The 27,938-nt window shown below is 41.4% G+C and overlaps 1 protein-coding gene across 1 annotated transcript; it reads right to left on the bottom strand.

Moving 5' to 3' along the window:
• On the bottom strand, positions 1-27,938 carry LOC144262373 (coiled-coil domain-containing protein 162-like). Its single transcript, XM_077812134.1, has 11 exons — positions 27,900-27,938; positions 26,489-26,718; positions 23,609-23,747; positions 23,114-23,234; positions 21,749-21,858; positions 15,380-15,514; positions 8,597-8,749; positions 7,633-7,842; positions 4,107-4,227; positions 1,432-1,494; positions 1-161 (listed from the first exon to the last, which is right to left on the bottom strand). Exons 1-11 carry the CDS (start codon positions 27,936-27,938, stop codon positions 1-3), a joined length of 1,482 nt encoding a protein of 493 aa, XP_077668260.1.

The raw sequence follows: 27,938 nt of genomic DNA, 5'->3' as shown, positions 1-27,938 counted from the left end.
TTACCACTCACTACCAAATCCATTACTCACAGTCTTTGGCCGTTCAGTCTTTCCAGATGTTACATTGCTACCTTTGGGATCTGGAGTCAAAGGATTCTGCTTGTAATCCCTAGGTAGAGTTGATGCTGAGAGCACTGTGCGCTGGGCCCAGGATGCAGAACCTATATTATAAATAATGTGCAGTTACAGCAGAACTTGACTTTAGCAAAAATACACAAAGCACCTGTTCTCAAAAATACAGATGTTAACAGTCATACAGAAGTGTAAGCAACTTCTTTCTTAGTCCTGTCCTAACTGCATAGCGGTTCCTGTATAGTTTCTAAGAGAATGTGCAGAATTAAAAATAGCCACAATATTTCTGCATAAAAAGTTCATCAAAGCCCATACCCTGTCACAGCTTAGAGAAAGTCTCATTACTGAGGGAGTCATACATATATTCCACCATCAGTGGACAGATCAGTGAAGCAGATCTTTGCTGATCCAAACTCTATAATCCATTATATGCAAATAGTTTCTCCAAAGCACTATTGTCATTATCCCTTAGATTGCAACAGAATCCAAAATGAAAGATGATGTGTTTCTTCAATTTCAAGTGTTAGCTTAGTTTTTTCCCTTCACTAGGTCTTCACACGGACAGAGGAACTTCCCTAATTGACTGTTGGTCCAGTTAGCCACAGAAATCTCTAAAGCAGATGCTGAGTTTCTAACCAGCTACTCATATGATTAGCTCTAATCTTGGATTGTCTCCACATACAGCATAGTTAATATTCTGTTAGTAGCCACTGGCAGCTTGCCACATGTCACCTGTGCCAACAGCCTTGACTGATACCTAACTATGTTTCTGTAAACTAATTATAGCACTTATTTTGCCATACAGATACGACCGTAAGTCAGTATAATTGAGATGGGTGCTCCTCCTCCTTCCCATATCTTTGTGCAGCAAGACGTCCCAGAATGTATTGTCCTGAGTGTTGCTGGTACTAATCTGTGTCCCTGTTCTGTGTCCCCTGCTGAGGCAAATGAATATGAGGCAATATGGCAACAGGCCAGATTTTCTCAGAAAGCACTGACAGGCAGCATGGTGGACAGTTGGTTGTGCTGTGACTAAAGCATCTATGTGGACAACTCAACTGTGTTTATTGTAACCAGATCACATGAGAGTGTCAAGACCTGGCTGTGGTTGCAATTACAGCCTAAATAGATAGAGATACAGCAACTGTACGCTTGTCACCCCTAGATGAATATGAACACTAGAATGAAGGGTAATGCATGCAATTACTTTAGGGCTTGATATTACAACTAAAGACAATACAGCCTTATTCAAATTAATAAAAAATATAAACCTTTGCACTCTGTGAGCCTGCTTTTCCTGACAAAGTGCATTACTGCAAATGGATGGGAAGTGATAGTTATTCTGTATTGGTTTATTACCTGATAAAGAACGTCTTACGCTGCTAGCATTATAAGACATCAGATTAGTGGACTTCTTCATTCCTTTTTAAAGAAATAAATTACAACAGCCATAATACAGTACACAATTAACACCATAATCATCAAGAAGAAGCTAGAAAAAAGCATGTCCTTTTAGTATTTGGGGACAGACATCTGCGGAATGTCTGTATTTTGAGGCAGGCTCCATTTTAAACAAAGGCTTTGCCTTGCTCTCCAGACAAGTTCTCCAGCTATGCAGCAGGTTGAAGAATGGGAACTCCCTGCCAGCCAAATACTTTGAAATGTCCAAGCTGATTTTCACTTCTTTTCATCCTGTGTGTCTGATTTGCCCATAGAGAGCTAGCTCTGGTTGGTTCAGAATGTACTCATCCTTACTTGCCCGGTTGGTTTTTACGCTGGCCATATGTTTCATCTCTACTAACACTGGAAAGGCAGTTTAATATTCTTAACACTGCGTGTGAATTTCAGTGCTTATGAAAGGTGTCTGACTTACACTACTGGAAACGGAGGGCTTTTATTTACCCCTCAGAACAGATGCCGCATGGGCAGCAACAGCACAAACTTCCCCGTACTGTCCTACCAACATGTTTCACTCCTGATGTAGAGGGACCACCAAAAGGAGCTACGGCTCCATGGCAGCCCATCCAGCTTTTGTCCTCTCTATTAAAGACTACACAGCCATGCCAACTCTAGTGACTTCGGTGAAGTGAACATCTGGTGAGGTGAACTGATGACTCGAACACCTCTTTTCACATAGGACAACGAAAAAAACCATCATATGGACGCTTCCATTGACTATTGACCTGGGCAATTTTTTTTGTCACTACCATCAACCTAGAGGTGAAAAGCTTTATATGCCTCAGCAGTTCTAATGGCATCCCTAGAATTCTGTGAAGATGTAAGGGTGAGCAACTAACGGAAGTATCAGGAATATTTTATATTGCAATGAATTTGCAGGGCTGAATTTGCTGCCAGATCAGAACCCTCTGCTGTCTCTGAAATGCTAGACATCGCTTCTTCTGAAAGTCAGTGGCTAGAGAAATCTTCACTTAGTTCCTCTTAACCTTTCAGTGGAAACACAAATAGATCTCCGATTAAATGCACTGAAATAATGCATTAGAAAGGGAAAACCCACAATGAGTTGCAAATCAACCCTGCAACTACCGAATGTACAGCGAAAAACCCCAGCAGGGAACATCTTTCCACACAGACACACTGTCTCAGCTGGCAATGTTTTCAAGAGATGGAATGAAACTATAAAAAAGAGAGAAACTCCCCAGCGCACCTCTCTCTCTCCCTGCCCATCACATTCACTGCATCTGAAGAGACAAAGGAAGCAGCCATTGGACTCTAGGGGAGGGGTCCTGACTGGAAATTTTGGTCAGTTATTTTCTGAAGCATGTGGAAAAAAAGCTTTGCTTTGAATCTAATACTGTTTCTTAAGTTAGCCACCAGTACGCGTTTTATCTTTATTTTTCTAGTAACCATTTCTGACTTTTATGCCTCATTACTTGTACTCACTTAAAATCTTTCTTTGTAGTTAATAAACTTGTTTTATTGTTTTATCTAGTCCAGTGTGTTTAAGTCGAAGTGTTTGGGTAATTCCATTTGGGGTAATAAGTTGTGTGCATATTATTCCCTCAAAGGAATAACAGACTTAATATATTTGTATTGTTCAGGAGAGGGCTGGGCAGTACAGGACATAGGTTTCTGGGGGAAAATCTGGGACTGGGAGTGTGTTGGTGTCACCCTGTGGTAATCTTTAAGGCTGGTAAGAGCCCACAGGGGCTGGTTGGCTGCAGCACACACAGAGACATAGCTGGACATGCTGGAGGCTGTTTGTGAGCAGTCCAAGTTGGAGGCTACATAAGCAAAGCACTCTAAAGGGCACCCCAGGTTACAGGGCAGGAGTGACAAAGCTACTCATTGGTCTGGATTGTACCCTGGTATGTCAGAACTGGATGTCATTTTTTTAGTCTTCATAATATTTAAAGAAGGCCTGGAAGGTTGGGATTTTTCCCTGTATTTAGTGTATTAAAAATTCAGGTCTTGGCCATCCCAATTTTCTACATGACTCTACAGCTGATTGAAGAATTAACAGGATTTTGATATCACAAGAAGAAAGGAAGTGAAACTTGAGCAATTGCAGGGGTGGGGATTTTTCATCAACCTGTTTAAAGCACTTTGAATTAAACAGGTGTTATAAAAAAACAGCTGGGAAGAAAAAAAAAATCTCTTTGTTAAAGCTTCAAAATTCTTGCTCCTCCAACGAAGAACCGAGAAAGCTCCCAACTCCTATTCTCTTGTTCTTCAAAGAGACTTCCAGTAAAAACAGCAGTATTTATATTCCTGATGGTGCTAAGGTTAAAAAAACAAGCAAAAATAAAAACAAAACCCACCCACCCCCAAAACACCAAAACCATCTTTCAGGCCTTCTTCACACATGAGAAGAAAAAGAAGAAAAAAGAGGGGGAATGAAGGGGGGAGAGAAAACATCTATTTTTGTAGGTGGGGGTTGGTGAATATGAACGCATGTGCCATTTTGGCAATCTGGGTGGTGGTACAGTACCCAAGCCACACAATTAGGCTGGAAACATCTACTGGCCTTGTTTGGATGTTCCATATCATTTTAAAAGAAATATGTGTTCCCTCACCTGCAGGTGAGTTTCTCTGGGATGTTACAGCTTCCAAGTCGTAAACCTGATACTGGAGTTCGTCCACCCTCTGGAAGGCATCCAGTTTTAAACTACGTTCTTGGATCAATTGGCTTCTTATCTAAGGAGGATGGCAATACCACATGTAGAGGATTCAGGTTAAAAAAGAAAAAAAATCTTCTGACAGTCCTCATTCAAAGCAAAGTCACAGGCTAAAGGGCTCAAAGGGAGGAGAAGCAGATGCTGTCAACATCAAAGGTGGTCACAGTTCAGTGGTAGATGAAGTAATTCCTAGATATAATTTTATAAAATGTGTCTGGGATCCTTCTGGAGGAGAGAGTGATATAATTGTATAAACGGTCATTATAACTAATAAAATCTGCAGTTTCCAGCACTTTAAGAAAGGACAGTAGACAGACAACCTGGGGCCTTTTCCCTTCTCATTCCCCTGAGCTCTCTATTTATAACCCCAGTAACCCACACCCCACAGCATGACCAGCCACGTCCAGCCTCAATGCCATTCTAAATGAAAGATAGGAGTGAACAACAGCAAGTCATCTTCCCCTCAGCTCCTCCAACAGCTGTGTGGCCTGTCTTCTCAGTGCCGCCACTCCCTGCCAGAACAAGGAGCAAGAAATGAGAACCAGCAATTGAATCAGACACCACTGAGACAATGGCTTAGTTCTATACAGGGTAACTGTTATAAGCCACATGCTTTTATGCCCACATAGGTCTCCTCCAGCAGCAGGGACCACTATGTAGCACTAAAAGTCCTGACACTAATTGTTTTGTTTATCCAATACCACATTATTTGTTTATTTTCTCAAAGGCCAATTCAGCTACTGATGTTTCTGGGCACTCAAAGGGTTACAAGTATTTTGTAAACACAACAAAAGGGTGCACAGCTGCACCATTTAGAGATGGGGAACTATGAACTCATTGGCCTATGTGCCAGGGCTGAATGCTCTGCTCTTCCAAAAGTCTCTTGGCATCATATGCTCTCAATAAAGGCGGTCACAGAAAGTGCCAGCAGCCTGCCAAACTATTCCCAGCAAAATGCTATCTGTCATCCCAACTCTCCCAAATCGCAGTGGGTGCTTTCAGTTGGACTGTTCAGGTGGTTGAAGAGAGAAAATATTTTGGCCAGGTTTACAGGAGAGGCGGTCAGATAAGAACAAGGAATTTTCATCCTATCTATGATAGGACTGCAAAAAAGGGATGGAAAGCCACACTTCATGCTCTTAAGAGATTGTGGAGTGCATGAAGTGCAGCCAAGGGGACTTACCTGACTAAATCTAATCACGTGTTTTTCAAACATTTTCATTCTGCAGGTCACTTTGTAAGAGACACAAAGCACTTCTCATTGACCCACTTATCCACCCAACAATCCAATTCAAGAGCTGGACTACGGAAATTGTATTCATTTAGTTAAATCAGCTTCTAAATTTATTCACTTAAATTTGTACCAGTCCTTTCTACAGACAGTCTTAAATCAGTCTAATAATGGAGGACATTGTTAAGCAATTAAATTAAGCTAACTCAATATCCAACTTCAGACTGTCCACACAACGTGTTGGCACTGATTTAGTTAAATTGATGTAATTTATGTGTGTAGACTGGGCTCAAGCCTGTCTGTGTCCCAAAATGTTTCATTCAGTGGACCATCAAAAATGGTTCCTTGAACCCCAGTATGAGAACCACTGGTAATGGATGTGTGCCTCTTAATCGTGTCAGATAGAAAGTAGATAAAGCAAAAGAATAATACAATTTCTACATGCCAGCTATGTATGCTGTCTGCAATGGCTGTATACAACTTGTGTTATAGTATCAAAGACTTGATAATTACCATAAATGCTAATTATGTTTCTTTTTTTACAACAGTAAACATTTGGAGTGGAGATAAAAATGACCAATCTATGGCAGCGACCAAGGTGTTTAGTTTTTGGTTGTGTCTCCTTTGCCCTGAGTCAGTGGTTTTGCCCTGTATTTGCTGGACTAGTTTCAACAAGCCATTTCTTTGTTATTATACCATAGTAATGGCATTAAGATATGCTGAAGATGAAAAACCATGTGTTTTTGTTTTATACACAAAACAGCAGCTGTTTTGTGTATGTTTTGGCTGTCAAGGTGCTCTTGGATCTACTTTATACATCAATAAATCTCCCAAAAGGATCTAGATTATCCAGAACTGTTTAAACACAAAATATATAATCAGATAAGATCAGTAAAATCTACATAAAAACAACTTAATCAAGTAGAATTTGCCAAACTTTTATTGTAAGCGAAAGGCTTGTGCTGTTGGGAATGATTAGCCATTCTATAATTTATACTAAATATAGTACTGCATGTTTGATTTCACCCAATAAGAACATTTAAATGTTAGTAACTTCTAAGTTTATGAGTTTATGGTGAAACTGCTGGAATGGATTTCCTCATTTACAGTTCACGTGACAATGCAGGAGAAGACTTAATATACCAGTGGGTTAACTAACAGGCACTCCTGAGCTCCTCCATTCCATTCAGTCATACCTCTCAATCTTAAATCTGCCAGTGTGTAATCGAAGCAACCACAATGTGACGCAAATGGCTGAAACATTTTATATCTGTGTTTTGTTACACATTTTAATCGGTCAATTGTGGTATAATGTTTGGGGGCTTTTTAACTATAAAGCAGTTTTTAAGGATGTTTTCTCACTCATTAAACCAACTGTTTAAAAAGAAATCAGGAAGGACAGAAATTCCACAATGTACAAACAAAGTACCAGCAGGACTTGAACCCTCAGTCTTCAGATTCCTATTACAGAGCTAAAGAATTCCATGTTATCCTCTCTGTAGACCAGCAGCTAGCGAGGGATGTGACACACATGTGCCAGTGGATTACACAACTATTTGCTAAATGATGGTAGAATGTTGGCGATCAGTGTTCCTGGGTTCTACTCCCAGTTCTAGGAAGGGAGCATGATCTAGTGGTTAGAGCAGTGCTTACAAATACTTAGGTTTGGCACATTGTGGATGTGTGGAGGAGATTTAGGCTTGCCATTTTAAACACAATTCTATCCCCAGTTCTGTCAGAAGTGACCTTGTGTGACCTCTCCATTAGCTTATTTGTAAAATGGGGAGAATACTTGCTTCTGAGGACAGGGATTCAAGGCCATGCTCAATAGTAGGAGTTGTGAAGTACACACAAATATAAAAAACTTTGGAAGAGATGAGCTTAGACCACATGATCTCCTAGCCCCCAACCCAGTGCACTGTTCCTTAGACCCAAAGGCAGTCTATGGGGATGTCTCTCGTTTCAGAACATCTCCTAGTTTGGCAGGGCTGCAGAAGGAGGCGGCAATAACTCCCAAAATCCAGATTATACTGTGCAATCCAGGACACTGGAGGGGATGCATTCAGCATTGCTCAGAGAAAGATATGCAGCTGGTAACCAATACTGAGGCCCTAATACATTTCTCAAGGAATGCTAGCTTCCTTAGCAACATGGTACATGCTGAAGTGTTTAAAGGTGTAGTTAGGCGCTTACCTGCCGCATTTCTTTTTTGATCCGTTTTTGCTGAAGCTGCACTATTCTAGAAGATTTCTCAGCATCTTCAGTCAGACATTGCAGCCTCTGTTCTTTCTGCCCCATGTCTTCCAGCATCTTCTCCATGTTTGCTGCTTTCATCACATCCAGCTGTTGCCTGCTCCGGGCTTCTTGAGTCATCCTATGTTCTACTTCTTGTAGCAAGTGTTTCTATAACATGGAAACAACAATATGTCAGGCAACAGAACTTGAAAGACTCATTCCTTTCTCATGTAAGAAAAACAAGCAGAATTAAAAACAAACCAATCCTCAAACTTCCTGGAAACAGAAACAAAATAGGGCAGACGCCCACTTTTTTCTCCTTTGCACATCACCTTTAAGCAATGCCTGGAAAGGAGCTCCCTGCTCTGGTAAGTTACATAATTTAAACTGCCTAATTTACATCAAATTAACCCTCTAGTGTAGACAAGGCCTAAGTTAAACTTTTTGTGTGTGGGAATAAACACTGAGTTTTCTTTTTCTCTCTTATGTAAAATAATTATCAGCAATAGATTACTGGAGTTATTTTTTAATACAGGTATTTAGCATCTAGAAGATATTCTTAGGCTCTTGGACAGTTCACATCTTCATCTTACAGCTTCATTTTCATAAAATAACCCTTTAAAATCTTTGATCGTCATTTTGCTGAGGTGATATAAATCTTAAATATGATCCCTAACAGCCTTTGTCTATATTTCTCTCTGACTACAACATGTGAAAAACGCTCAAACCAATATGTATGGCTTGGTAGAGTCAAAATATATACATCTTCAGCTTCAGTTTTCAATTGTCCCTCAATTGTTTCAGGAAGTATTTCCCTCTTGAAAGGCAATGGGTAAAATTCTCTATTGAAGTAAGTGGTATTGAGAGGAGGTGATAATTTGACCCACTTCGTAGAATGAGTCAGGACCGTTATTTTAGGTACCTGTTTATCTAACTGTTTCTTTAGTCTTTCATTGTCTACTTGAGATTTTGCCAGAGCCTTCCCTACAGCCACCAGCTGCTGACGAAATAAAAACACCTCTTGCTCTGCCAGCATCTTGGCATTCAAACACTCTTCTTTGTTTTGAAGGGCCTCCTGTTAACAAAAAGAATGTAATAAAATTAAGGAATGAAAGCCATAGTCCTCTATTGTTAATAGCACCAGATTACTTGAAAGGTGACCTGCAAGGGATTTTTAATAAGTTGCGGGAGTCCCTTTTTGTTTCTTTCTGATTCAAAAAGAAGGCCTGAAAAATGTAGGGGTGCTTGTTTGATTTTGGGGGTTTTTGTATTTGGGGGCTTGTTTGATATGTTTCTGTTCATTTTTGCTAAAGCTTGGTTTACAGACAGATTTTGTATGGATAGAACTATTTGGGTTAGGTATGTGATAGGTATATATAAATTTTTACCAACATATTCAAGGTTAGTACAACTTATATGAGTCCATGTCTTCACTACAGAGGCACAGCTACCACACCATAGCTATGCCTCTAGTGAGGATGCTTCTGACAGTGATGGAAAGTTCTTTTCTATCACTTTAGGAACTCCACTTCCCTGAGCGACAATAGCTAGGATGACAGAAGCATTCTTCCTTCAACCTAGCTGCATCTACACTGGGGTTTAGGCTGTCAGTTTTTCACACCCCTGAGCGCCACAGCTATGCCAACCTAACTTTTAAGTGTAGACCAGACCTCAGCATAAGGATATCTTACATCCTACCCTTATGAGTATAAGCACTTTTATACTGGCGATGGTGTCCACACGAGGGGGTTGTACCAGTGTAGTTAAAATATTACACTTGTGTGTAGATAAGCCCTTAAGAGATCCTAGTTTTCTGTGATTAAAAAAAACCAAAAATTCTCCAAGAAAAAAACAAACCATAAAATTCACATTTTTACTCAATTAAAATGAAACACTGAACCTTAGTTTTCCTGGCCACAATATATATAGGTATCAGCTGAACACAATGTTTTATTGATACATTTACAGTTTTTTAAAGCAAGTACAAAGCCTACCAATGCCATCAATCATTATAATAAAATAAAATGAATAGAATGATCCAGTCACAGTGCATTGTTTCTTTGCTGTAGTTGATGACCCTGCTGTTTCAACCTCTTCATTTCTTTTCATTCCATTTATGTTTAGCACTTTCCTCGTGGTCTTCAACTGTCTGCCTTCAAATGTAATCTACAGCCTTGTCACATACAGTACAGAACAGCACATTACCATCAACTTGAAATTTGTCCTGGCCAAACTCAGCAACATGGTCTGTAAGGGTGATTTTTAAAGTTTGTGGCATCTTTTCATAACTTTAATTACTTACATCTGGAGGCTGAAGTGAAATTTGAGATGCATTAAAACACAAACCCCTATATGCCATTGAGTAACCTCTGTACGTTGGAAGCAGCTTACTGGAGTATGTTTAGCTATGTAAATTTACAGCACATTAAAAAAAATCAACCACAGGAGGAGGAGGTTGTGTGCATTGAATAAGTGACACTGGTACTTTCAGTAAAGTATAATTAAAAGTTAATATATGTTTTTATATTTTCATAAAATGTAAAAAATACAGATTTCTCTGTAAAAATGGATATGCCACGTTTTTCCATGGCAAACGGATTTCTAGGATCCCTGGTCCTAAGCAATATCAGGAATACAAAATCTGATCTTCCTTGGTTTTTTTGGAGGACCAGCAGGAGGTATAGGATACATTTATTTTGAATTCTTAACATGTTATTAAAGGCTGAGGGTGTTGAATTTTTAGCAAAGTCTTCCTGTATTCAAAACGTTAATCACTAGCGTTAAATAGGTGTTAATAAAACAAACAAAAGTTTTAAACAACCAGACTGACTAAGGGTCTCTCACTCTCTTAACAGTTCTTCATTCATGCTCTGGGTACATCTTCACTGTAGAGTTAACTCAGACTTTGACTCAGGTATTGCCCCTGAGTTTGTGGGTGTTTTAAATCTAGGCTAGCTGGCACTACTCAGTATATGAGCTAGAGCTCTGGTGCTGTTTTCACTCAGGCTGGTAACCTTCCTACTTTGCAGTGAGGATGTAGGCTAAATCACTCAAGTATTGATAGTCTTCCAGTGCTTTCCCACAATTCCCCTGTGTGTCCAGAAGCAGAGTCTAGTCCTTCCATAATTCATTGGGAAAGAATCAGAGCAGATCAGCTTCCTGCTGCACAAAGAACCCTGGGATATGCCTCAAGATGGGTGAGCGCAGCACCAATGAGGACACAGTAACTCAAAGGTATGGCTTTGCAGCTCATACCTAGGCTAAGCCAATTCAGGTGTTGACCACTCAAGTTAACTCTGATCTTCTAACCTAGACATGATCTGAATTTCTAATGTAATTAAGAACCAACCCCCACCCCTGAAAACAACAAATCCACATAGCCTCCACATTCAGGACTCCTTCATACATACAAAAAGGCATGAGCCTAATTTTTCCCTTTGCAGATCTCCTTTAAACTGTTTCCTGCAGTCCTTACTCTGATAAAACACTCCCATTAAAGTTGAAGTAGAATCAGATCTCAATGTTTTCAACTATCACCTAGAATGTTAATTCATATATGTTTCAATTAAAAGTGAAATCTTATCAGCAAGTTTACAGACAGGCAGACAATAATACCGATACCTGCGATATAATCACCTGCAAAGAAAACCTCAGTAATTACAGGAAATAATCTGTCACGGTTCAGTGATTAGCTTTATCATTTTGTCCTGCTTTGGTGAGCAAAACTCATAAGAACTCGCAGTACAGCTGAATATGAATAGATTTGTCCTCAAGTTCAATGGAATCCTGTTGCAGTCAGATTCTGTGGGAAACTGGGTTTGCTGGATTTGATTCTGGAATTTACATTGACTGGTTCCCATCCCATTTTGTGTTCTCTGCCATAAAACACTCACTCACTCATACAGGACTGGCCTAGCAGATTTATGGAGCCAGCCCTGAATTGACAAAAAGAAAAATTGGATCATGAGTTGCACATTAGTTGCAGAGTACACAAGACACATGAGCCCACAGGCCAAAGAGTAGGGCACAAAGCAGCCACTTATTCTGCTTGTGTTTGAGGCCAGCCCTGCATTCACTTTTACCTTCAGTTGTCATCATGGCTGGGTAATACATACCCTGACACCCTCCTTCCCTCTCTTCTGCCTCAGTAACTCTCCTCACTCCAGTATATTCAAACCCACTGCAGCTATAGGTACCTTCCTTGCATACCAAAGATAATTACTCAGTCCTTTTGTTGCATCAATTTTATGTAGATTGTAAATTCTTCTTGAGGGAAGGGTCCTTCTTTTCTTGAATGTTTTTAAAGCCCCATGTTACACTACATAAATAATAAAACGTCAGAATGGTAGCCACTGACTTTCCATCCTGCATGGAGGGCCCCAATATGTTATAGGATACTATGATTAAATGGTCACATGTGCTTCTGATAAAAAGTCTATACGAGTCTCAGAGATCTTGCGGTATGTACCTGACACTTCATACATAATCCTGAACCACATCACAAGGTCAGCCCAATTTTTTTCCCCCTCTCTTCTCAGCAGAAACATATGTATTCTTTAATCCTTTTGGTTGTTAAACAGCTTTAGTGCCTCACTTGCCATTTTCTAAACGTTTTCCAACCCCCTTGCTCCTTGTCCCGACTGCCCCAACTGCCCCCCCAGGACCCCAACCCCTATCCAACCCCCTTGCTCCTTGTCCTCTGACTGCCCCAATCCCTATCCACACCCCCGCCCCCTGACAGGGCCCCCAGGGCTCCCATGCCTATCCAACCCCCTGTTTCCTGTCCCCTGACCCCTCCTGAACCTCCATCCTATCCAACTGCCCCCTGCTCCCTGTCCCCTGACTGCCCCCCGGAACCTCCTGCTCCTTATCCAACCCCCCCTGCCCCCTTACCATGCCGCTCCGAGCACCAGGACTGGCAGCTGTAAATAGTACAATGTAAGTAGCACAATCCTACAGGGAGCAATTTAATACACTACACCTGGCCCTCCACACAGTTTGGAACCCCGATGTGGCCCTCATACCAAAAAGTTTCCCATACCAAAAAGTTTGCCCACCCCTGGCCTAGGCCCAGGGTCATCTTGAAAATAAGGACCAAGATCTTCAACTTGATTTGATATTCTATGGGTAGCCAGCGTCACGAGCAGCGGATAGGCTTGCTGTGCTTGCAGTAGCCTAGGTTGCTGAATAGATGAGCTGCAGCTTTCTGTACTTGTCGGAATTTCCTAAATACTGAAGGTTTCATGCCCAGGAAAACCACTCTGCAGTAGTCCAGCCAAGACGTGATGCAGGCATGAATAACTGAGGTCAAATTATCGTTCACCTGGATGAGACGGAGACTCCTAGCCAAGTGAAGGTTGTAGAAAGTGTTACTCACAGATGCTGCTATGCAAGAGCTCAGCGTCAATGAGGAATCCAGGAACGCCCCTAAGCTATAGAGACTGCATTGACCCATTGTGGGGTGCACCTTCAACCAGAGCAACAGAATATTGCTCACTTGTGACGTAATCTGCAGTATTGCGCTTCTCTCGCTCTGTAAATAAATCTTGACCTGCCCCTAGGACTACAAGATGAAATAAAAACATGCAGGCTCCAGTTTCAGCCTTGCCAAGAATTCATAGAGTAGCACACAGCAAGTCAGGCCCATGCATTTGTTTTGGCTAGTTGAATCATGTAAAGTAACGCTTTATAAAATGACTTTTTATACAATAAGCATCAAGTCTTTATACAAAGCAATATTTTGTTCTTTCCTTCCTGTCACTAAGTTAACACTTATTGGATTCCTTTTTGGCTTTCTTTGGTATGAATTAACACAGCTGAGAATCTGTTCTACCCTCTTCAGGTTTTAAGATGGTCAACCATATATATTACCTAGTTTGCTGTCTCAATTTAAACTAACAAAACCAACATTCCCATTAATTTTTCCTGTTTTAATTTTTTTTAAGTCAGAGAGCCATCGTTTTATTTCAAATCCACAAGCCAGAAGTCTAATTCAGTCTCTTTTTTGATTAATCAATCATCCATCCACCTATTTAGCATCTCCTTGACATAAATTAACAAAGTGTATGCATATACAGTTGTACATTGGTTTAAACACACACACACACCATTCTGCCTTTACTAATTTTAAATTAACAAGTATGATCATTCTGCCTTTCTTTGGTTTGGCTTATAGAGCCAAATAATCCATGTAACTGTCAGTAAACTATATGTTTCTTTCTGTCCAACCACATTCAGAGAGAGAAGGCATATTTTTTCCAGTCATCTGCACTTTGGTTTAATTTAGTAATCTTTGAGCTTAATCCATCTTTTCCTTAATTTAAATGAGAACCTTGTATCCCATTCTGCTTTTCTTAAATACCCTGTAGTTCCCTTCTATAAAAAGCACCATGCACACCTGTCATAAATATAAAGGGAAGGGTAAACACTTTTAAAATCCCACCTGGCCAGAGGAAAAACCCTTTCACCTGTAAAGGGTTAAGAAGCTAGGATAACCTCACTGGCACCTGATCACAATGACCAATGAGGAGACAAGATACTTTCAAAAGCTGGAGGCAGGGAGAAACAAAGGCTCTCTGACTGTGTTATGCATTTGCCGGGAACAGAACAGGAATGGAGTCTTAGAACTTAGTAAGTAATCTAGCTAGATATGCGTGAGATTCTGATTTCTTTAAATGGCTGAGAAAATAAGCTGTGCTGAATGGAATGTAGATTCCTGTTTTTGTGTCTTTTTGTAACTTAAGGTTTTGCCTAGAGGGATTCTCTATGTTTTGAATCTAATTACCCTGTAAGGTATTTACCATCTTGATTTTACAGAGGTGATTCTTTTACTTCTATTAAAATTCTTCTTTTAAGAACCTGATTGCTTTTTCATTGTTCTTAAGATCCAAGGGGTTGGGTCTGTGTTCACCTATATAAATTGGTGAGGATTTTTATCAAGCCTTCCCCAGGAAAGGGGGTGGAGGGTTTGGGGAGGATTTTGGAGGGAAAGACGTTTCCAGGTGGGCTCGTTCCCAGTTATATATCTGTTAGACGCTTGGTGGTGGCAGCAATAAAGTCCAAGGGAAAAAGGAAAATAGTTTGTACCTTGGGGAAGTTTTAACCTAAGCTGGTAAAAATAAGCTTAGGAGGTTTTCATGCAGGTCCCCACATCTGTACCCTAGAGTTCAGAGTGGGGAAGGAACCTTGACAACACCAAAGCAGAATTCAAATTATCCTAAGCCTTCCCCTCTACCCAAAAAAAGCAGTACTTTCCCAAACTACGTCCACAAACAAATACCCATCCTCTCCCACTAGACTGTACATATCTTCATAATATTGTTGTCCCTCTTCTGTCTCATTTGCTTTGATCAGTAGTGAAATAGTTAATTTTGACATAAATGGTCAAAATTAGTCTTCGGAGTCAATGCCTCGATGGGGTGAATGTGGGCTGTTCATAGTACTTCTCAGAGTTATTTCAGACTGTCTGCTGATTGAGGCAGACATCTCTGTTCAGGTTTACACTCTGTAAAAATAACCTTTGGACTGTGAACAACCATAATTTACTTCTTTTAAAATGAAGCTTAGAATTTGGAGCACAAGATAACAATCACCATGAGAGAGTACTGGCTTTTTAGCTACTGCGAGCTGGCCAAATTTGATCCCTAGTTTAAGCAGAAAACAAAAAAAAGACAATAGTAAAAATGAAGGAATCAGGACTTCTCACCTTCTCTGCATTTCTCAGCTTTACAGAGAGTTGTGCCTTTTGAATAGTCTGCTTCCAACAGCTTAGGACTTTCAGCTTACACACCAGCTCATGTAGTCTGGTGTTTTCATCCTGCAAGAACTGCAGCTGCTCTTGCTAAAGACAACATTATCACAGTCACTAAGAAAGACTTCTTACAATGGCACTTTCCCTTAGAGCAACCTGCAATGTTTTTACAATATGTTTTCTCTCCAACGGATCTGAACTTCCAAAGCTTCAAACTTTGCAGTTTAAACCAGTGCACTTTTCAAAATGAACTTCAGTTACTGTACGTCTGAGGGAACAGAAGTGAACACTGCCCACAGACAGAAAATGAACAAACAGGTAAACTGTGTAAAAATAAAACACTACTAACTGAGATAAAACACATGGATTTTTCTGTGGATATCCAAATTTACCCAAATGGTGGTTTTGGGTCATATTCATTGGTTCATACTCAGTACCCTGTTTCACCCCACTTACAATTTTCCTGATAAGGATGACCTACCAGCATTATGGCAAAATTAGAAGATATATGAGAAGCTGAACCCTATTTTCCCTGACATTGCCCCAGCTGGGAGGCTTGTTGATGAAACCTGTACTCTTGAGATGGGTCTGGGTGGCCACATTACATTTACATTTCCCATCACATGTTTTTGCACTTGTTAGACCAGGTGGTGTATTTTTATAATTTATCATAGATTTAGATATTTAGACATTAGATTCTGGTCTGACAAAGGAAGACCAAGATGGTCTCATTTGACTTAATTGATGGACTCATCAGCAACTCTATTCTTCCAAGTTTCCCACATGAATTGAACTAGCCTTGGACATAAAAATGATCTAAGTTTGTTTCTTTTCACTGGATTATCTTCTTCATTGGGGAGCTAATGATTTGGCTAAATGCACTATTACTTATTATTCGTATTACCACCGTGACCAAAAGCTGGTAGGCACTTCATGTGTAGTTAAATGGAATTTATGGTAGCTTTTCTCAGATGTATAAGATCTCCCCCCCCTCCATGTTGACCTTTTGGATACCTAATTTTCAGATTATGGACTAGTTATGGAGAGATAGGATTACTTGATTTAGTGATTATGGCCCCAGTTCAGCAAAGCACATGAGTGGTCCCCATTGCTATTCAGCAAAGTGCTTACATGGGATTAACTTTATGCACATGAGTAGTCTCTGACTTACAACCGGACTACTTGTGCTAAATTAAGCAAGTGCTGAAGTGTTTTGCTGAACTGGGGCCTGTGTGTGTCTGCCTGTGAACAAGGGTCTATTCTCATGTTGATTCTCCTCCTAAATTTCAGACTAAAAGCTCCTAGAATACTAATTTCTTTCTCTCTCTCTTTTTGTCCAGTGCTGAGAACATTGTCTGCTCTAAATAATAACAATGTCCTTTTGCTTTTATGGTTAAATTCCATTTTCATTTCTACTTCAGATGGACCTGAACTGCGAAGTTTAGACCAAGAACTCAACCTCTCCAAAGTTCACCAGGAGTAGGATGCAAGTTTTTGGGTCAGCCCATTACAGACACACAAGACAGTTGCCAAGTTCAGAGTCAAAACCACCACAAAAGTTCAGTAGGTTTTAGATCCAGGCATTTGGTTTCGGCCCATAATTCCTACACTTAAAAAACAAAGAAACAAAACAAAACAAAACCCCGCCCTTATTTTAGATAAATGTACTTTCAATCCATCATCATCTTTAGTGGAACCAAATTTTTTCTTCAAATCAATCATATTGTCAACCCCTTCTTTTCTCACTTCACTGATGATCTCAAACACTTGTCAGCTCATATTAAGGCGATAGTCATCTAGCTTCCCCTGCAATTAGAAACATTATGGAGGAGGGAAGACGCATGTTCTCTGTAATGGCTGGTCCAAGCTGTTCTGAGCCAGGGTGGGGCGAGGCACTGAAACTGAGAGCAGGGCACCTGTCCTGTCCAGGACTCCCCCACCCTGTTGGAAGCCAGGCCCTGTGAAGGAAGAAGCCATCTGATTCAATTGCAGAGGGAACAAAGCTGAAGTGGGGGGAGGGAAAGGGATAGTTTGGGAGAAGGAATCTGGTAAGCCTGGGACTAGTTTGAGACTGGCAAGGAGACTGGGACTGGGAACTGAAGACGGGGCAAGGTTAAGACTGGGAGCCAGAGGTGGTAGTGGGAGAGGAGGCTGGGACAGGTTGCGTGGGGACACTGGGAGCTGGGTATGGAAGGAGAGGCTGGGACCAGTTGGGCAAGGAGTCTAGGGCTGGGAACCACGGGGTGGTGAGGGAAACAGGAAAGGTGAAAGATTGGGAGCTAGTGGGATTGGCCGGTGGGGGAATGACACTGAGATCGGACAAAGACCTGGGGCAAGGAGAGAGAGAGAGACAGACAGACTGGCTAGACAAAAAGACTGGGTTAAGGAGTCAGAGATGGAGTGGGGGGTAAGACTGATATTGGATGAAGTGTCTGGGGAGGCAGACAAAGACTAGCAGCCAGTGTATGGGGCACAGAGACAGGGAGGAGCCTGAGGAGTAGAGACTGGGACTGACTGGGTGAGAAGAATGGGACTGCAATGAGGCGCTGGGGTGGGGTAGAGACAGCACAGAGACAGACTGTAGGAAATGGGTTAAGAGGGGGCCACAGTTTGGGGGAAGAGGCAGAAGAGTCTGTGCCCCGTAGAGCACACTGCTCTCCAGAGCCTGGAATGGAACCCCAGATTCCTGAGGTTTTCACCACTCCCCTGCTGTCAGCAAATAACTGTGAAACCCACTGGCAAAGCGTCTCTCTCATCCCCCACTAGTGCTGGCTCACACAGAGGATTGACAACCTACTACTGCCACCTCTTACTCCATTAGCTCAAGTGCAAGGGGCTGAACCTAAATGTTCCAATCCCGCTGATGAACCATATGGATTTCAGTATGATGCTGCATGGTGGAATTCCCGCCCACCCAAGTTTGTGTGATTTCTTAAGTGCGTGCTCTCATGCTCTGCCTCTCCCCCTCCCCCATCCTCCCACCATGTGTTAAAAGAACATTATTAAGGTTGCAATGTCAAGCACTCAGAAGTTAGGAAATGCCAGAATCAAGCTTGCCCATGCAACCTTAATTCAAACCCTTGAGCATATGAATTATGATACAGTCCTTAATTATATGATCACATACTATTTTTTTTCCACAGGACTGGGGCTTTATGAGTTCATCGACAAGATTGATCTGCTCTGGAGAAAAATCAGGGTGTTGTTGTAAAAGAGACTTATCAATCGGACCCTTGCCTCATTTATTGCAGAAGGTATGTAGTGAACGAGGCAGAGGATTGCAGGAAGAGTGTAACAGAGTCGCTTGCCCCTTTAAGGTCTAGAGGCCTGGGGCCAGCCAACCCTAGTTACTAAGGAGGCACACCTGAGCAGGGATCAGGTAATTCTCCTATAAGAGCAGCAGGAAGCTGCAGAGAGAGGGGGATGCTCAGGGAGAAACAAGCAGAGTCACTGGCTGCTGGGAGCAAGTAGACTTCAGCAGGATACCTTGAGTTTTCAAGGACAAGGCTCCAGGCAGGGAAGACCTGGGATCAGAGACTTGACGGGGATTTGCAAACTTCTATTCTGAATATTTTCATACATTAATAAATCCAACCTTACAGAGGGATATTGCTGAACTTAAGAGTTTGTATGCGGCACACTTAAAAGGCCCCGAAGAGGGGAAAAGAGGCCTGAGAGCAACCTCAGGCCATGAGGGGGTGCTTAAGAGGTGGCTACCAGCCAGATTATAAAAAGAGGAAGACTGGCCTCATGGTTAAGACAGTTGAATAGGAAACTGTAATTCTGGCATTTCTTATCTTTTGAATGGTTGACTTTGCAAACCTAATCAATGAAGGGTTTTTTGAATTGATAGATAGATTAGATAGATAGAGCGCCAACTTCCACACAACAGTCTACTTAAAGTAAACATGTAAAATCTTTAGTTGTACTTAAAAAGACATATTTTACCTAATCTTAGCACAGTAAGCTAACACCTCATTAAGGGATATATTTTAAATATAGAAAATTCCTCAGAAAGGGAAGATACTGCCCCATGGTAACTGTTAACATGTATAAGTTCACCCATGGCACCATGTTTTTAGAGTGTTTCACCTAGAGGATCTCAAAGTGATACACTGTGCATAGGTATTTCTCACCCCCTACTGAAATGCAACCATGTCTGGAGTGAAATACAATTATAGAATCATAGAACTGGAAGGGACCTCGAGAGGTCATCTAGTCCAGTCCCCTGCACTCAAGTCAGGACTAAGTATTATCTAGACCATCCCTGACAGGTTTTAGTCCAACCTGCTCTTAAAAATCCCCAAAGATGGAGATTCCACAACCTCCCTAGGCAACTTATTCCAGTGCTTAACCACTCTGACAGTTAGGAAGTTTTTCTAATGTCCCACCTAAACCACCCTTTCGGCAATTTAAGCCCATTGCTTCTTGTCCTATCCTCAGAGGTTAAGAACAACAATTTTTCTCCCTTTTCCTTGTAACAACTTTTTACGTACTTGAAAACTGTTATCACGTCCTCCCTCAGTCTTCTCTTCTCCAGACTAAACAAACCCAATTTTTTTCAATCTTCCTTCAAAGGTCATGTTTTCTAGACCTTTAATCATTTTTGTTGCTCTTCTCTAGACTTTCTCCAATTTTTCCACATCTTTCCTGAAATGTGGTGCCCAGAACTGGACACAGTATTCCAGTTGAGGCCTAATCAGTCCGGAGTAGAGCAGAAGAATTACTTCTCGTGTCTTGCTTACAATACTGCTGCTAATACATCCCAGAATGATGTTTGCTTTTTTTAACATCATTACACTGTTGACTCATATTTAGCTTGTGATCCACTATGACCCCCAGATCCCTTTCCGCAGTACTCCTTCCTAAGCAGTCATTTCCCATTTTGTGTGTGTGCAACTGATTGTTCCTTCCTAAATGGAGTACTTTGCATTTGTCCTTATTGAATTTCATCCTATTTACTTCAGACAATAGCTATTCTGTATCAGACTTGCTGCACAGAAGTTTTTGGAAGGGAGAATAAACTATTTCTACTAAAATTACAATTTTAAGTAAGACCATGTAATTATCTAAACTGGATATTGTCCAGGACCCTGAGCTTTTGAAAAAACATCTTGTGTTCCTCAGTAATCTTGTGTTCCTCAGAATATAGGGCTTGTCTACATGTAAAGTTGCTAAAGCTAAATTGAAATCAATTACTCAAACTGAAATAAGAGGGTCCAACATAGGGGTTTGGAGCAGATAAATTAAACCAGTGCAAGTTTGTGTGCAGACAAGACCTTAGTTCCATAAGCTCACTTGTAGATCGGAGAGCTCTGAGGGAAATTTCTCCACTTCCCCCACAATTCACTCAGAATTTGGATGGGGAACAGGCTTATTGCTAGGAACCAAGCAATGCATCTCAATACTGAATCACATTTCAGTGAAAACAAGGTAGCAGGTCTGATAATGACCTAATATTTCATTATAATTGAACATATATTTATAAAAATACTTTTCATCCCTAAAGATCTCCAAATTATGAATTTAAGATAAATACAGGGATTATTTCATCCACCATGAAACTGTCCTCTACCCTCAGGGTGAAAAACAGCAACGTATGTGACAAATCCATGTGTTGTAGAGAACAGACAATTACTATATAAACCACAAACATCTCTAAGAAGCTAAGACTAAAAGCCTTGTCCTTCAGCTCCAAAAACACAGGCGTCTACCAGTTGGCTGTCAGGGCAGCCCTTACATTCTCTGCGGGCCCTCTGTGAGAAAGCAGCGTCACATACAAATACGAAGCACATTACAACTATACAACATGAGAAGTGAATACCTTTTCCAACTGAAACTGCAACAAGAACTTTTAGGTATGAAAAATGTAATTACCAACTTGGAAACTGGCCAGGACATTGGGGCCAACACCCCTACTCTTAGAGTGAATACATCAGTTCTTTAATGACTTAAAGTGGCAACGGAGTACTTCCTAATACCACATAGGGACACTGATTTAGTAGGAAGAGTTCTGCCTTTTGAGTCCCCAACACTACTTTCCTATAGTTGCTTAGAAGCCTCTAATCCCAGTACTAATTCCGCCTGACCTTACTACAGTTGTGAGATCTGAACAAAATTACATTACAAGGTGGTCAGTGTCATACATAACACATGCTCACATTGCTAACATAATCTGAACGTAAACTCATAAGTTTAAGAGAGGGTGTTTCCCTTGTGCATCACTGACTGACCCAGGTTTTAATAAGTAAAGATGTAAATAAAGATTAGTTGTGCCTGGACAGAATATGTGTATATTCTGTATATATACCTCTATATATGTACCTCTACATCAGATTCTTGGTAATTTTCCATTAGTCTCTGAACAAATGTTTCGACTATTTGTGGTCTTACAGCTGAGAAGTTTTCTTGCATGATTCGATGCTTCCAGAGCTCTGGAGGAGCCAGGGGAAAAAACAAACAATACATCAACAGATGTCTGTCACAAAATATTGATCCCTCTTTAATCCCTGTAAAATGATACCATGTGCAATTTGTAGTTTAGGATTTCTCAATCTTTCTAAAACTGTATGCAACAGAAGGTAACCATCACCACAAACAAATTATGTGATTCTATGCAGCAGGGGTGTTAGATACATGGTGTCAAAAGGGTAAAATACATTTTTGTTATGGGCCAGGTGCCCCAGTTAGGGCCCTATCCACAATTGATCACTCCCTGATAATAAGAGCTTTGCATGAAATTTGAGAGTAGAATATGGCTTTTTATGTAGTAACTAAATGTTTGGGTAGAAAAATTACTGTTGCATTCAACACCAGTCAGTGGGAAAAAATGGTACCAGCCACTTCTAGAACTACCATTATTTCCACCACTTGCTTGTTTGACCATTTGTGCATGCACTTATCGGATCTGCACAGTTATCCTAAATGTATAAATTAAAGTGCATAGTTATGCACTTAAATGACTTGGAAGTCTGGCTTTTAAAGTGTCATCATTTGGCTTAAGCATTGACACCCCAATGAGATAAGTGGGAGCAGTTTCAAGCTGTCTGCAGACGCAGGGAAAAAAGTTTGAGTTAGTTTGGCACACACAGCTCATATCTGGAAAGTTTTCTTTGCAATAATTATGGTTAAAACTTGCTTTATAAAAACAAAGTCAAAGCTTAGATTTTGCAGCATTTGAATCTGGGTGAGCAGGCTGGATAAGTATGTCAAATGGGTCAGGTGCTTGAAACCCCAGTTTACAAGTCTTCATCACATGATAGCATAGTCAAGGAATGGGCATTTTCACATAAAGGGCTGGGCTTTATCAAAACCTGAAGGGAATTTTATGTGATGTTGGTAAATTTTCACCAATGATTTCACTGTATGTGGGACAAATTGTTCCTCGCTCTTGAATGGGTGCAAAGGGAAGCAGGAAGGATAGACAGGAAACTTACCACCCTGCACAAAGGCTGGGTAGAATCCTTGCACTCCACCCTCCATGTGCCGCTAGGGACGCATGTTCCCCAGTGGGAAAATGGATGGAAGCAGCTACAAAACTAGTAAGCCTACTGTAACCCAAGTCCTTCCAGAGCTCCCACACATATGTAAAGGCTGTAGGACTGGGCTTCCCATGTTTGGTATGCTTCCTACGCAGAAAAGAGGTGGAGGGCTAAATGTAAAAATGCATTTTGTATTTTAACACCTTACCTGTAGGGAGGCCATTTCCTACTCTTGCTCTTTCAGATGTAACTAGTGTCATCCCCTGGTTAGTTTTCTTTTTCACATCATGGATCATGTGTATTTCTAGACTTTCCAGCAGTTTTTGAAGCTATAATAAGTGTACAGTAAATTGTTCACATTAAATCTCTATGCTTATTATACCTCATCTGCTGTGCTTTGCCAATTTTCAGTTTTTTAAAAAGTAAGTTTAAAAAACGCACAGTATGTAGGAGTAAAAATAAGATAATTTAGGGAAGTTATATTGTGTCCAATTCAGTAGCACGAATACTTTGGGGGTCAGATTCACTAGTCCATTACAGCTGCTTTATGCTGCTCCAGGGCATTGAGTTGTGGGCCTTACAGCACAGGTCCCAGTTTGCTTGACCTACCCCTACAGGTGACCCTGTTTAGGCCCCCCACAGGTTTTAATGGTTCCATGTCGGTCAACAGCACTCCCCCTGCACAGTAATAGTCCTCCTTTACCTGCCGTGTTTTGACTTCAATTTCTGATGCTCCTTTTGGGGGAAGTATAGACTGAGAGCTTGTTACAAGTCCTTCAAACTCATCTTCTGTGCCCATGTGCCTGGCAATGGCTCTCATAGCAGGGTATAGGATGTCAGTGCTAAAGAAACCCAGACAAAGATGTTACACATATTCCTTTCTCAACAGTATTTTCAGTCTCTTCTGTATTTCTCTCTTTCCGGCCACACGTACCTTTACCCTCCCCTCCCCCGACACATAAGCACTGGGACTCATTTCACTATCCCCTGTTACCCTGTCAGGAAGCCGTGCTAGCAAAGCAAGATTTTCTGTGTGGAACGATCATGTGATATTGAATCTCACATTACATCACTTCTTTTTTCAATAGTTATAGAAAAATAAAAGTTCAGTGGATGAAGCAGGAAGAGCTAAAACAAAGCAGAGAATTCTGGTTGCCAGTACGAACTTCTCCCCTGAAAACCAAAGAGATGCAGACACTCCCCCATGCTGCCCTCTCGTATCTGATCGCGTTTGCTAGGTTGAAACAGTGCCAGCCTGACTACTGAAAGGGCCCTTTATGTCTCCAAACAACAAGAGGAGCAATTGACAAAAGGGCACAGGTACCAGGTTACATTTGACACCATTGATCGCATTAGACACAGACATCTGCAGAACTTGAAAATCTCATTTGCTCAAGATGAGTGGAAGCTTTCCCCAGTGAAGGGGGTGACTGCAGTGTTTTACCAGCACTTTCCACAGAGCTGTTGTTTCCATTCACAAAATATATACACCAAGATTCAACAAAGTGATCCCTAAACCCAGCACAGATGAATCATCCTGGCATAGAGAAATTCTCTGCTGGCACAGAGTTGGCATAGGAACTGCTACACTAATACCTCCTCCGGAGGTGCCAGCGTAGGGAATTTGGAAAAGGCGGGGGTGGGGGTGGGAAAAGGAGCTTGGCTGTACCCCAGTGCTCATGACTACCATATCAGTCCCTTGGCAGCTGGCACAAATTAGCATAGCCCTGAAACAGTGGGGATAAAGCAAGAGTGATTGCTGGAGCCACAGCTGCCCAGTGCCCAGATGTGTGGGAGAAGTGCCCTGCCACACATTTAGCGTGAAGAACCCATGCCCCCAGCTCCCCAGTACTCCTCCTGAAGAGTTTCAGAATGCTGTAGGAGCAGGTTGAGCTCAAGTGCTCTACATGTTCCTGGAACTAGGGGCTCTCCCCCCCTGCAGACTGTATAAGCTCTACAGAGGGCAGAGATCCCAGTCCCAGGATGCATACAGATCTTACCAAATCCCCAGGCTATACCAGTAAGTGGGTCTGGGTATTGCAGGTGGGTCTTGCTCTTGCAGCTCCCCAGCCCTGGCAATTTCTTCTCTTCTTCCGAATGAGCAATGAAGAACAGCTCCCAACTCCCCCTGCTCTCTAGGTGACATTGTATCACCAGATTTTCGCCCCCTTCCCTGGCCTGCACTGTGCTAAGGAGCCAGATTAGGCCACCTGAAAACTCCCCTGACATGGGGGAGTCCTACACTGGCATTAATCTGGCATGTCTTGCTCATATGCCACCCTTCCGCTCTGGACTCACCATAGGGATGTGCCAGGGCAGGAGGGAGTGTGGCAGGAGCATTACTGCATGTTAGCTATGCTCAGATGGCTCCTTGAGAGCCTTTACCAGCTAGCACAGGTGAGTATAGCTCTAAAGTGCGTCAGCATTGTGAGGTCAGCATTGGACTAGTTTGAAAACTAGAAAGCTGCAATCACCTCCCTGACAGCCCCACCCTGCTGCACAAAACAGAGACTGGGCACAGTAGAAAACTGGTATGACATTCTACTCAGAAATGCTTCTGTTGTTCAGGGATTTGTAGATGTAAATTGGAAGGTCTGCTTTTATGTAAGTATAACTAACAATGATATCTTAGTATTTCTTCTCTCAAGTCACTAGAGATAACAGTGAGTCAGTATTTCTATTGTAACTCACTGGTTTAACAACAGGTTATACCAGCGAGTAGGGGCATAAAATTGACATCTGAGTGATCTCAATATAATCTGAAGATAGCAACACAACACGTCACACAGGAACGTACAGTGAAGGTATTCAGTGGCACTTTGATATCTGATGACTAGAATAGAGAGAGACCTGATACCAGTTTGTTAAAGGAACAAACTAACACATTAAGACAAAAATGTTTGCACGGACGCAAACAGACACTTCTTCTCTGCTTCATTTTGTGAGAATCCTGTTTTCCAATAGCCCCAAAACACCCCGCTACCTAGACTGTATTACTACTGTGTTATCCAGCAAACTTTTATTTTCATTATGTTGCTCATTTTGGTAATAGATTTTATTTCAGGGGACCAGGAGGGCAATGCCTTATCACATTTTAAAAAAGATATAGTTTTAGGCTTTTAGTAAGTGTCCCTCTAAAGAAAACTTGCCAGATTTTCTAATGCACATTATTCAGGCCAAGCCAAGTGGGAGGATTAGGAAGAATCCTGGTACACTTCCACTTCATTAAAAATCAGCTTCAGGAATGTCAATTTTTAAAAGTACTGTGTGTAACATTGATCTGAATGTCCTAAAGAGACAGGTATAAATAATAGTGTCACTGAAAGGCCACAGGAATACATTTGGAACAACCTGACTAATGAACAATTCAGGTACAAAGAAATCAGATCAGGTCAAAAACCCTATTCTAAAGAGAAAGCAAAGATATTAGAATAATTATCGATTTTGTACCAAACTAAAGAAAGGTAGAACTAAAACAGAGCACATTGAAATAGGCTAAGAATAAGAGAACAGTGTGAAGAATGGTACAGGCATTTATTTTTTTTAAACTTTCACAACCACTCCAGTCTAGAATGAAACTCACCCATATAGCTCAGCAAACTGTTTGTAAAGAGGAACTGTATTGATATCCTCGACTTTCAGTTTAAGTCTACCCCATTCTGCCTTTAATACTTCCAATTGCTTCCATATTATCAGAAAAGATCTCAGCAAAGCACGTGAAGTAACTGGATCGTGGAGCCTTGGCAGAGCTTTGCAAGTCTTTCTGCTGCTCTCTGACCCACTGGCATGTGATTCATCAATTTCTGCCAAATTCTAATGAAATTATTATGGGAGACATATTTTGTTACAATCTCATATCATATACTTCATTGTTTAATAAAATGAGATAAGCCACTGTACGCCTGTTAGAGATTGAATAAAAAAAACTTGCAACCCACTATAATTGTTTCCATACACTAGTGTCCTACAAAATCTAGCGGAGGTAAAATCCTGGCTAGTTTTTCATTGCAATGACTATAGAAAAGACAAGGCCAAAACACACACACACACACACACAAATCTTTCATCTTATTGCCACTTTCCTTGAGTCAGTTGCCCCAGTAAAACTCCCTGCTGGGCTGTTGACAAAAATATCTTTAAAAACTCAGATCCTCAGCTCAAGTCCTGAAGGAAACAGCCCCTATTAAAAAATAAATAACTTGTTCTCTTTGCACTTTTCTCCACACTCACATTTCCTGACAGTATCACTGTACACTTACGTGTTTACTAACCAGTAGGTTTATCTGCTTTCCATCAGAAATGGCTTGAATCTCAGCCCATCCCCTGAACCAAACCTTTGTGGTAGGTTCTGGAAAGGCTTAATGCTCCCCAGTGACCATTCACCCAATTTTTATCCATTGTGCAAATGTTATTGGAAGCAACGCCTGAGGACCCAGTCCTCTTCTTAACTATCAGTCCTTGTTATACAAGGGGGCCAGGCCTCTCTGCACTGAGCAGCTCTTGTTAAAGGGGCAGATAAGTGTCTCACCCTCTAGTCCTCTGAGGTACAGGTGAGGAAAGTGAAGAGGCCCTGCTTTGTCCCGCAGTTTCTGATGGCATCAAGTACAGCAGCTGGATGGTGGGCACCAGCAACCCTTTTAATGGGCTCTGTCACTGTGGCTCTCCTCATTCCCAGCTACAGTCTAAAAGCTTCTTTGAAACACATTACATCCCATCATGCAGTCAAAAGCATGATAGGCCATTGCAGTATAACTATATGGGACTAAGAGCCACTCTTTTATGCTACACTCCCAGGATTCACTGAAGTCAAAGGGAGTTTTTCATAAGAGCTGTGCAGGAAGGTAGAGTGGTTTCCCACATAGGCTGCCAGGGAGGAACCACTCCCCGCCCTCTGTGGTGAGCCGGGCCAGCCCCACCCTTCATGCTGGAAGCAGAAAGGCAGAACAGGAAGTAAAAGAGGCGGGGCCTCCAGTTCAGGGCAGCAGCCTACCTACCTTACGCTGAATGGCTTGTGTGCATTTGCTGTCTGCCAT

This window comes from Eretmochelys imbricata, chromosome 3 (genome assembly GCF_965152235.1).
Source record: "Eretmochelys imbricata isolate rEreImb1 chromosome 3, rEreImb1.hap1, whole genome shotgun sequence".
NCBI classification, from domain to species: Eukaryota; Metazoa; Chordata; order Testudines; family Cheloniidae; genus Eretmochelys; species Eretmochelys imbricata.
The sequence above is the reverse complement of the archived record's forward strand: the minus strand, read 5'-3'. Positions and strand labels throughout refer to the sequence as shown.

Coding starts and splice junctions, on each gene's coding strand:
- LOC144262373 (XM_077812134.1), bottom strand. CDS start 27,938: ATGGCAGACAGCAAATGCACACAAGCCATTCAGCGTAAG. Junction 21,859..23,113: donor AGGAAATGGCCTCCCTACAG/GTAAGGTGTTAA, acceptor TGGCTCCTCCAG/AGCTCTGGAAGCATCGAATC. Junction 162..1,431: donor CGTAAGACGTTCTTTATCAG/GTAATAAACCAA, acceptor TTTATAATATAG/GTTCTGCATCCTGGGCCCAG.